Source organism: Cryptomeria japonica, chromosome 9 (assembly GCF_030272615.1).
Source record: "Cryptomeria japonica chromosome 9, Sugi_1.0, whole genome shotgun sequence".
In the NCBI taxonomy this organism is placed as follows: domain Eukaryota; kingdom Viridiplantae; phylum Streptophyta; class Pinopsida; order Cupressales; family Cupressaceae; genus Cryptomeria; species Cryptomeria japonica.
Window position 1 is genome coordinate 582,652,072 of NC_081413.1, and position 12,047 is coordinate 582,664,118.

Consider the following 12,047-nt stretch of genomic DNA (forward strand, 5'->3'; position numbering starts at 1 on the left):
TTCATCATAATCAACATGTGTGTGTGCATAAGCACTATAGATGGACTAGGGCTCGAGAATGCGATATTTCTCTACAATCTACTGATTTATCTTCAGCACCCAGTTTTGTCGCATCGGATATTGTTTCATGAGCTTCTCTTATTTTCGCATCATCTTTGGTTTTACTTGCTGCTGGTTGAGGACCTATTGATGAACTTCCTTCTAAATGGGTGTAGGATTTTATTACTCCTTCTTTGCAACGACCCGTAGCTACCTCCTTGCCAAACATACCTCTATTGTCTGGGCCTATTGATATGTTGCACATGCAGGTAGTGTCTAGCACAACTTTATCTTCTCCCCCTGTTTCATAGTCGTTAGTGCATCAGAGTTTTTCGAGGGTTCTTTAGCCTATTACGGTTAATAGAAGACCTGTTTCTCCACCAAACACAAGTTTGAGCAGGGGCCCATCCCAAATTTTTGATGATGAAAATCCTCACAGGTATGCTCCTTGTCCTTTTCTTTACCTCCTTCACTATCTGTTGCTTTTCCTATTTCTATGTGTGTCATTGAGAAGGCTCCACCTTTTCCTAATTTTTTCATTGTCCCTCTTTTGGAGGATGACATTCCTATTCCTGTTTTATCTCCTCCGATTAAGTCACTAGCTTCCTCTATGGAGGATATCTTCTTCATCTCCTTTAAGGAAGTCTCAAAATTGTCTATGATATATTTTTTATCATTCCCCCTTGCCTCCTCCAAGTTTATGGACACGGACGTTGTTGTTGCTTCGCCCCTCACCCTTGCTGCTGGTAACATTCTCGGTGATGTTATTTTAGGTAGTTCCTATCCAAGCTTATCCTCCTTCTCCCTATGATCTAGATTGGGCAAATGATGGTATCCTATGGGATAACCTTTAGGATGTTTATCTTTTATTTCCATGTTTTTTCATGTGAGCTTGATTGTGTATCTCCGCACTTGTTTTATATGTTTGTCCCCTCCTTGAGGACCTAGGTTATTGCATAGGTTCTAGGATACCAGAGGCTGACTGTCTTTATCTATTATGCTTTCCTATAAGACCCGAGTTACTCCGTAGATCCTTTGATACAGGAGATTTTTCAATCATGCACCTTCTTCTATTTGTCTCTCTACTTCTATGATTTTTCCTATCTTGCTTAATGATATTCGGGAACGATGAAAAAAAATGGGGCCATCTTCGGTCTACTTCCATGTTGAACCAAATTTTTATTTTATCCGTCTTCATGTGTTGTTCTTCAAATTTGATAAGTTTGGCACTATGACGATATACCCATCTTGCAATTTTATTAGATTTTTTTTCTCACTGCTATGGGTTTTGACGCCAAACTATCGAAACCCCCTATCCTCTTGCATTCATCATTGATGATGTGGACATTTATGCATCACCAGCTAATGGTGGCATTCCACGGAAACATCTTAATATGTTTATGTACCACAACTGCTCTTCTCCTTAGAATAGCTTAGTTACTTGTCGACCACCGGCTGTTATAAATTTTGATCAGTTCTACAGAGATCCTAAAATCACATAATTAATCAGTTATGAAAATTGTGATCCATCAGATGTACAATTTGTTTCAGGAGAAGTTTAGTTTGAGTCACCTCCAATGAGACCTGAAATCGACTATTAAACTATATTTGAAGGAAATGGGCCGCTTTCTTTAACAATAATGCTTAGAGGACCACATATGAGTACTATTGGCCCATCAAACCTACACTATCATGGACAACCATTTTGTATGCAATTTGCATCTCAAATGGACACTATTTGGAATCAACAACTCATAAATAGATGGGGCGCACAAGGAGTTTTTTATAAATACACAATTGCATTGTGTCGGTTGACAAAGAATATCATCAAATGTGTGTAAAGAGGAAAATCGCGATCGAACCCTAGTTGTCCTCCCCTCTTCCAACTCCGAGGAGAGAGAAGGGAGGTTCACTAGGATTCAATGGTTTTCACTTAAGGGAGAGACTTTACATTCAAAAGAGGGGTTGAAACTCATAAGATCCAATCCCACAAAATGCAAGATTGGATGCTAAATGAATTTCAAGGGTCAAGACAGCAAGGCTACCCTCTTTTGTAAAGAATGTTGATAGAGGAATTAAGCTAGGAATGCATAGAAAGTGACAAAGATTCACTTATAAACTGAGTTCACATTATAGGATGAAGGTGCGGACCTGGAATTAGTAGTAAAATGTCGATACGGCGCTGTCCTGCAAATTTAAGCAAAAGTTGTTGGGACGATGGCGCCCGGCGCCACGGTCCTCCGAAAAATCCGCGAAACGAATGGGGATCTGTTCGTCTCTGCACAAGGATTCCAGATCTTCAATCTCAGCCATGTACCTGCAACCTACACACAGAAAAGCGAAGACGATTGGGGGGTTAGGGATTAGGGGTTTGCCTTTAGGTCAAACCCCGGTTTTGGAATTAACCAAGAAATGAGCAAGTGCTGTAAATATAAATGACTGTAATGTAAAACAAGTACTAATACCTTGTTCTAAGGATGTTTGTATCCTTATGTGCGAAGGTTTAGATGTTGTTGTTTGTTGTATGTTGTAGTAGCATGTAGTAAGTGATCTCCTCTTCAATGGTTGAATCCTTGACTTGAATGCAACACTTAGCCTTGAATGGAGACTTGAAATGATCAATTGCTTGAATGCTTGAATGCTTGAATGCTTGAATGTTGGAATCTTGCTTTCGCCTTTTTTTTTATCTACCCCCAAATGTGAGAGGAAAATGTAGTTTATATACTTGCCAATTAGGGTTAAAAGATTGATTTTCCCGACCTTAGGCCGACCAGGAAATGTAATTTCCAAATTGCAAACAAAAAGACCTGCAATCTCCTTAGGAGACCGGGCCCAAAATAGGACCCAGGGACCTGGGCGCTGGGCGCCATGGTCCTGGGGACCAGGGCGCTAGGCGCCCTAGTCCTGAGGGACCAGGGCGCTGGGCGCTCTGGTCCCACCTCCCGGGACAGCAAGGTGCAAGGAGGTTCAGGCCAGGGTGCTTGAAAAATGCAGTTTTTGGTGTCGTGAGCAAGTTTCGGGGTCTCCATTCAGGTTGCGTGTTGCATCGCCATCGTGAAGACCGAAATGTAGTCGAAATTGCAAGTGTCGCAATTTTTAGGACGCTACATTTAGCCCCCACTTTAGCGGGAGTATGTATGCTCATACTTCCGGTAAAGTACAAGGAAACAACATTGAAAGACTTTCACCACATCAAGGAGACAAGAAACACCAAGCCCCCAGTGGACTAAGGATCTTACGACTTCAATTGACAAAGTAAAAGGGAAGATCATGAGGGAGAACCATGACTGTCAGTAGTAAGGTTCCCTCACTATGAGTCATGCAAGCGAAATACCGAAAATTTTCAAGGCAAAGCTAAGTTCGCCAAGAAATTTTCAAGTATCGTGAAAGGATAGACAGGGTGTATGCCCCCCTACGTTAAAGCAATCACACACGCCTCAATGGGGGTGATTGTTTTAACGTAGTGATACACATAAAAAATGAGAAGGAAAGGAGCACGTTATCACAAAGATTTAGCCCCCAAGTGTGAGATAAACCCAAGGATAATAGACACAAACACAAAGCACGAGGTGACTTCGCTTTCCTCGGGGTCAGTATGCTGTATGATAAGTCATGTATATATATCATATGTATGTATGCATAATTGTTCTTCATTCCCCAATCAAGGAAGGTCACCTAGAAGAAGGGAACACATGTGTCTTTTGAGTCAACATGAGAGAGACCAAAGAGATCTCAGTGCTTTGCATCGTCCTCAAGTAGACAACACTAAGGACGACAAATAGAAGAATGAGAATAACATATAGAAGAAGTAACAAAAGAGAGGGGGAAAGAATTTGCTATGCTAATGTAACTAGTCTAGCATGTCATCTACCCCCCGATCTTGCTGATCAATGTTTCGGGAAGGCAGGGAACACGCTAGAGGAGGAACATCCAACACAGCAGATGGAGCTATCACAAGATCCAAACAAGGGCTATGTTCATGTTCCGAGCCACATTGTTCTTGTCTAGGAGCTAGGATAAGTGCTTTAGAAAATTCATTAGATAAATGGTTATCAATATCAACAAGTTCATATTCACTATCAGAAACAAGAGGAGTAACATTTTCATTATGAATAACATTTTCATCAAGATCATCATCAAGATTTATAAAAATAGGATCTTTAACTCGCACAGGATCAAGACCATCATGCATCTTATGGTTAGGAGATTTAGGCTCAATGTCCGGCTGAGGAGAAAATGGAATAATGCTTGTTGAAGGTGTTTTTGGAGATTCCAAAGTTTGAGAAGCGGCTGCTTGAGCCCTAAGATGACGCTTTCGTCGGCGTTCACGTGCAGAATGATTTCGTCTAGTCTTAGTAGGAAGTGGAGAAGATAGAGGAGGAGGAATGTTCTCATCCTTATCACTTGGGTGTTTAGGTTGTGGTCTTTTAGGCTGGATAATAGGAGAAGAAGAAGGTCGCTTCTCTCTATAAAAGGAAGGAGGAGGAACTGCTCCATATAAAGGAGGAATTTTTGGTTTAGGAAGAAGACCAAGTTCATTATGACGAGGAGGTATAGGTCTACTTTTAGAAGGTTTATTAGGCATAGACATAGTCACATCCATAGGGATGGGTTGAGAATCTTCTTGAGGAAAGACATTAGTTTTATCTTTCAAAGGAAGAACTTCCTTCTCAAGAACGATAGGAATGTCGAGTTTGGGTGTTCTAGGTTCACTTAGAGATAGGATCATATCTGTTTTCCACTTTTGATAAGATTTGAAAAGATGATCACTTCACGGAGGAAGAGATTGGAATTGTTTAGGCCAAAAGTAATCAATAGGAACACTAGAAGTTCTTTCAGCTGGTTTAAAGAGACTATGATTGACAGTAACAACTTCACCATTATGGGGAAATTTTAAACTTTTATGAATAGGAGAAGCAATAGCTTTCATGGAAGATAGCCAAGGATAGCCAAGCTTCACACGAAATTGTTCGGATGAAGGGATAATAGCAAAGTTCACATCAAGAGATTTGTTATGGACCTCAATAGGCAATGTAATAGAACCAATTGCAGGAGAAGAAAATGCATCAAATAATTTCACAACCACATCTGTTTTGTCATAGATCACTTGATTCAATTGCAAAGTAAAAAGAAATTCCTCAGTAATAACATTAACCATGCAGGAAGGATCAATAAGCACTCCACGGCAAGGTGTATTCTTGACTTTTGCAACTATGTATAAAGGACCATCAGGTGCCCTGATAGTTTCACTAGAATCAAATGTGATGGAAGGTTCTTTAGGGTTTTCTTGCTGCTCTATAAAGTTAATCACATTCGGAGTCATAGACACAAGACCATCAGATGATAAAGAGGAATCATTAGTCTCAATCGCATTAGAGGTATGAGAAGGTAATGGATCAGTAAAAATTTGAAGATTTTGGTTAGGAGGAGCTACAGATGTGTTGCCTTTATCATTCACTCCAGAGACAGAAATAGTATTATTATCAATCAAATCTTGAATTTTACCCTTTAAAGAAAAACATTTTTCAGTATCATGACCAAGCTGACGATGAAAGTGACAAAAAACTTTATGATCAAAATAAGGTGAAGTAATCTTTGCAGGATCAATTTGCCTTATAGGAGGAAGAGTAAGCACATTTTGTTCCAATAACTTATTCATAATACCATGCAATGATTCATTCAAAGGAGTATACTTTCTTTCTTTCTTGAAAAATTTAGAAATAGGAGGCACACCTGATGCTGCATTCACATTGTTGTTGATGATGTTTTCATTGAATTTGATGGAATCTCTGTTCGGTTTAAACTTTCCAAATGGTTGTTGACTGCTATCACCCTTATCACTCGGAGCCATAGGATGTGATTGTTCCATTTGACTCACAGCCAGTTGATAATTGTGAAGAGTGGCACACAATTGTTGGAAAGAAGTAAACTCAGAAAATAGAAGTTTGTCTCGAATATCTTTTTGCAAATTAGAAATAAAGATTCTTTGAATATCATTATCAGGCACTGGAAAAGAAATTTGAGCATACAAATGCTTATATCTACCAATAAAATCAGTCAATTTTTCTTTAACACCTTGTTTACAATGCATTAAATCAATCAAAGTAACTTTAGGACTTATATTGTTTTGAAATTGTTGAATGAAAGCATTTGCAAGTTGTTCAAAAGAAGTAATAGAATAAGAAGGTAACGAGCAATACCATTGTAGGGCTTTATCTCTTAATGTTCTAGTGAATAGTTTTGCAAGCAACCTTGGGTCATAAGCAAAATCAGTACATATTGTTTGAAAAGTCTTAACATGTGTTAGAGGATCACCTTTACCATGATAAAGCTCCAAATGCGGGATTTCAACATGTTTAGGAGGGATAGCTCGAACAATGTCAAGAGAAAGTGGGCTTGCAACATCAAATGTGGGCACACTAAACTTAGATTGATTCATAGAGGTAATTTGTTGCTGTAAAGAAGAGACAGTTTGTGCAAGATTATTAATGGTCGCTTCAGTCGAAGAGTTCATATTAGGTGTGTTAGATTGAGATGGAGGTGTTATGTTATTGAAAGAAGGTAGAGAATAAGGTGGTGGGACCCTATGATAGGTAGTCATAGGAGATGATTGGATAGGAGGAACACTACAAGGAGGAATGGAATGATTAAATGAATTGCCCCCTTGCGTCATGTTCATTTGTGGAGATGTAATAGGGACACTCATTGAAGGAATGAATGAAGAAGTCGGATTAAATGAAGGAATAGGGTTAATTGAAGAGGAAGGATTGCCCCCATGACTAGTGATCACAGGGGGAATGTCTTGTATAGAAGTAGCCATGATGTTTGATGTAAAGGTAGGTATGCTAGCAATAGGAGTTGTCAAAGGAATAGAATGATTGGCTTCTGTGGGAGATTGTGTATAACCTAAAGATTCAGCACAACTCTTCATAGGCATCACATTCGAATTCACAATGTGTGAAATACCACGCAAAATATCAATTCCATTCTTATCACTTTGAAGCATACGTTTTAGACCCTCAATTAAAGGAAGAGCTTGACTATCGGGATACTCATGAGACATCCATTGGTGAAAATCGTCAAATTGGTTATCCAATTTCGAAAGTTGTTCTACAGAAACCTCATGGAGAGCTTCTTCATCATTAGGAGGATTAGAGGAATTTCCCATGTCCTCGTTAAAAACCCTATTCAAATTAGGTTCCATCTCCTCGGTAGTTAAACCTCGGAAAGACTTAATTCTACGGCTTCGTCTAACGGGAAAAGTGTAAGTAGGGCTTGTTGTTGTAAAACTCATGCACTAGAGAGAGAGAAAAGATTTTGATTTTAGAGGTAGGAATTTCCTGTAAAACCAGCCAATCTTCCAAATTTAAGCTGTTAAATGCAATCACGACAGTCTCCCAAAATTTTGGAAAAAATGTTCGGGACCGTGGCGCTCGGAGTGCAACACGGTCCTTGCAACTTTTTTCGAAATTTGCAGGGATGAAAGGTATGATGATTTTAGAGCTAATCTGAAAAAAATTGAGTGATTTTACGATCTGTAAATAGGCCTAATTAAAGTTGCAAATTTGAAATTGAACCCTATCAAGATTGTCAAAAAATGCAAAATTTGAATTTTGAAAAAGAGAGGGAAACTGAAATTTTGAATTTTATGATTTTACAGGGAATGTCAAAAGCAATGCAAATTTTGAAATTCAAAAATTCACTCAATTTCACGCAAAATTCAATTTTGAAAGCGGAAATCGAAGTTGTTGTAATTAAGCACTTAATTTCAAAAGTCACAAATTGCAAGAATTTGAATAAAGCACTAAAATTTCGAATGAATGCAAACACACTTTTCAGATTTAGGACAGTAAGAAACACAATTTTGACACAAAGTTTCAATTTCCACAATTTTTGAATGATTAGGAGCCTTAATCCAAGCAATCACAAGACCAACTTTGACTGTAATTTTGAAAGTGTTATAATTGATAAAATCAGCCAAAATTTTGGATTTTAGCAGGAAAATACAGTAAGATCTCGCTCCCGAAATTTCAGAAAAAATGTCGGGGACGATGGCGCTCGGAGTGCACACGGTCCTCGCAACTTTTTTCCAAATTTTCAGGGATGAAAGATATTGTGATTTTATTGCGGAATCCAAAGTTACAGCTGATTTGGAGATGTTTTGATCAGTGAAATTGTCGGACAAAGGTTGAATCAAGAGGGTTTCAAAAATTAGGGTTTTGACACTTAACCACTTAATTTTCAAAATTAAAGCACAGATATGAATTGATAATTTGTAATAGAAAAGTAGATCTGAAGCAAGCATTAACAATTAAACATTTCGCAAGTTCAATGTTCAAAAAGAAAATTTAGGGTTTGTATGCAATCACCTCTAAAATTTTGCAAAAGATCAAACATGGAAATGTAATCAAGGAATCAATTTTCAGATCTAAGCATGAAAAATCAAAAAGGATGTTCACGTTGGGTTCACCAAAATGTAAAGCGGAAAATCGCGATCAAACCCTAGTTGTCCTCCCCTCTTCCAACTCCGAGGAGAGAGAAGGGAGGTTTGCTAGGATTCGATAGTTTTCACTTAAGGGAGAGACTTTACATTCAAAAGAGGGGTTGAAACTCATAAGATCCAATCCCACACAATGCAAGATTGGATGCTAAATGAATTTCAAGGGTCAAGACAGCAAGGCTACCCTCTTTTGTAAAGAATGTTGATAGAGGAATTAAGCTAGGAATGCATAGAAAGTGACAAAGATTTGCTTATAAACTGAGTTCGGATTATAGGATGAAGCTGTGGACCTGAAATTAGCAGTAAAATGTCGATACGGCGCTGTCCTGCAAATTTAAGCAAAAGTTGTCGGGACGAATTGTCAAATTGTTTTTTTAATAAAAGCTGAAGTAATCTTATTAAACTCAAAGTATTTAGGTTAAATAAATTATTAATTTCCCTCTAAATTGATTTAAATAATTTAAATAAAAAATATTATTAAATTTAGAAAAGTATTATTATTATTATTCAGCCCATGGGGAAATTTTGATCTCCCTCAAGATATATGTATTGGTTGCATGGGATTTTATGGGTTTGATGGTTTTCTTTCCTGGTTCTTTCAATAACTTAAGCCGATAGATATAGATGCTTTAATTGTTCTATTATTTCAATAACTTAATTTTATTGCTTGAAAATTAAAGCCTCCATATTAGTTGGCTTAATTTATATATATAATAATATATATGCTAATTTATGTTTAATTCAAACATTATAAATTACCTATTATATCATTCATCTCAACAAGAATCTCAAGATGAAAAGAAGCTATGTTACATTAGGAAACTCCTAAAAGAAAAATTTCTTTCAAAATGGTAAATTAGTTTCTAATTTGAACTTATCAATTTTCAAAGACATCCAAAATAGTTGTTCAACCCACTATAGTTGAAAAGAACATTTACTAGCAATTATTGTACTCTTTATCATAACATGTAATATTGCTCAAAATTCTTTCATTTCATATAAACATTAATCTAACTTATTCACAATATTTAAGAAAATGTCTTTTAGAACAACTAACACTTATTTTACTCTTTACCACATGTTACATGTGTAACATGTAATATTGCTGTTTCTTTCTCAATTAATATAGGCAATACTTTAACTTATTTATAATGGTTAATCAAAGCTCTTTTAGAACAATTATCAAATATTTTCTTAAGAAAATCATAGAAAATAATTATATAATCAATTAAGATCAAATTAAACAAATTTTCCAAATAAAATAAATTATAAAATAATATTTCAATTCTACTTTTAAAAACAAATAAAAATCAACATCCGCCATTTATTTATGTTATCTTCAAAATAATGTGAATGCCAATTCATAGCTCTTCAAGTACATTAAATAAATTAATTTTAATCACATTTATCTAATTTATTATTGATATTAATATTCAGTACTGGAAAGGACTTAAGTATTGGCCAACTACTAGATGGTAGTGATAACCTATATTCCCAGTTAGAGTGGTGGGATGGTTTTTATTGTCTATATTAATAGTTTATCTCTCAACTCTATCCAAGGCTATGGTGGCCCTTCAGTGGCGAGCCTCCAGGAGGGAAGAGCAGAAAGAGGAAACTTTTTAGGTAAGCTCAAACCAAACTCTTCTTCCCTATTCACCTCACCCTCCACACTCCAATCAAAGCAATGTATGAGCTGAGCCACAGCCAAGTGAACAACGGAACTCCCCATGGACATTCCGGGGCATCCCCTCCTCCCTGCTCCGAATGGCAACAATTCAAAGTGTTGGCCTTTCAGATCTATGCTTGACCCAATAAATCTTTCAGGCTTGAATTCTAAAGGATCTTTCCAAATACAATCATCCCTTCCCATTGCCCAAACATTCACAAGCAACCTTGTTTTTGGTGGAACGTAATATCCTCCCACATTGCAACCCTCAGTGGATTCGTGTGGCACCATAAAGGCCCCTACTGGATGTAATCGAAATGTTTCCTTCATCACACACCGCAAGTAATCTAAGTTTACAAGATCACTCTCCCTTACAATGCGATCTCTCCCAACCTGCAATTCAATCTCTTGTTGCGCCCTTGCCATTACTTTAGGGTTTCTCAGCAGCTCAGTCATCGCCCATTCTATAGTTATAAGAGATGTGTCTACTCCAGCAAGTAGCATATCCTGCGAAAGCATTGAACTCGTTGGTTAGTGAGATCGTAGCAGAAAATTGTAATTTCACAATTTGACTAGAGAAAAAGAACAAATCCTAACATTGAACTAGCAATGGCAATTATTGAAACTGAACCGACCAAGATGATTGCTTTGATTGAAAGGCGAGAGACTTGAATCTCGGAACTTTCGCTCTCACCCATGTCCAGCATCACGTCCAAAAGGTCCGGATTGTCCGACCTTTTACTCCTCCTCCTCCTCAGCTCAACGCGCTCATCGATCAGCTTCTCGGCAAACGCATCGTATGCTTTATGAACGGCCTTCATACGGCGGCGGTAGCCTTGCAAATCAAGAAAGGAAAGAGAGGGAATGTAGTCCCCCACAATAATTACTCCCAACAGATGCATAATTTCAGTCATTATCTCTAAAAACGAATCGCCTCCGCTCAGTTCGGAGTATCTTCTGCCTGCAAACATTCTGCAGATAGTGTTGAGTGAGAGGGTGGAGATGAGATTCCGCAGTTCGACGGAACGCATGCCCTTCTCACTTCCTTCCCACACAGATCTCACCATGGCTGTCGCCTCTTCTTCTCTTACCCACCTGAATGACTCCGTTCTCTTGGTCGTCAGTAATTCCATCGTGCACAACTTTCTCATCTGCCGCCAGTATTCTCCATAGGGGGCCAGCGCCACGTCTCTGCGCTCGTAGCCCAGGTACTTGGCCCCCGATGTAGCTGGTCTGCTGGCGAAGATCAAATCATGGGTTTTAAGAAACTCTTTGGCCATGGCAGGAGAAGAGGCCACAACCGTGGGTACCGAGCCCAGGCGTAGAAACATAATGGGTCCGTACTTTTTTCCGAGCTGAGTCACGGACTTGGGAGGAAAGGTTCCCAAGAGATGGAGATTGCCTACTAGTGGCCATGGCCGTGGCCCTGGTGGCAATCCCAACTTTCCTTTGTTTCTCTTGCTTGCTGTCAGAAATCTGTATATTATCCAGAGGAAGATGAGCGAAAAACCCAGCTCCACTGCAGGGAAATTGAGCCATGCCATGTTTCGTTTGGATAGCCCGGCTTGCATATCTTTGATATCAACTTATCAGTATTTAAAGCAACTTGCCGGCCAAAAGTCGGGCACGTTCTTGGACTAAATTCTGCTCATTGAAGACTAACTTTCCTGCTCAATGCTGCACCAGATTCAATTTCCTACGGGCCGGCTTAACCGGCACACTCTAAGCATTCACTTAGGTGGCCAGGCCCACAAGCCTCAATTGCTGATGCTGAATTATCAGAAATCTAATAAAAAAGACAACAAAATAATAACAATGATCACATAAGATGCATAACATCTT

The 12,047-nt window shown here is 38.4% G+C and overlaps 1 protein-coding gene across 1 annotated transcript; it reads right to left on the reverse strand.

Annotated features, from left to right (window-relative positions):
- Positions 1–10,091: 10,091 nt before the first annotated feature.
- Positions 10,092–11,749, reverse strand: LOC131858529 (cytochrome P450 71AU50-like). Its single transcript, XM_059211792.1, has 2 exons — positions 10,874–11,749; positions 10,092–10,712 (listed from the first exon to the last, which is right to left on the reverse strand). The coding sequence occupies exons 1-2, from the start codon at positions 11,747–11,749 to the stop codon at positions 10,101–10,103; spliced, it is 1,488 nt and encodes a 495-aa protein (XP_059067775.1). The 3' UTR covers positions 10,092–10,100.
- Between the last annotated feature and the right edge of the window lie 298 nt (positions 11,750–12,047).

Bases quoted from the DNA above. Each gene is read 5' to 3' on its own strand.
- LOC131858529 (XM_059211792.1), bottom strand. From the start codon at position 11,749: ATGGCATGGCTCAATTTCCCTGCAGTGGAGCTGGGTTTTTCGCTCATC. The intron at 10,713-10,873 runs GTCTCTCGCCTT...ATGCTTTCGCAG, and splicing joins GCGAAAGTTCCGAGATTCAA to GATATGCTACTTGCTGGAGT.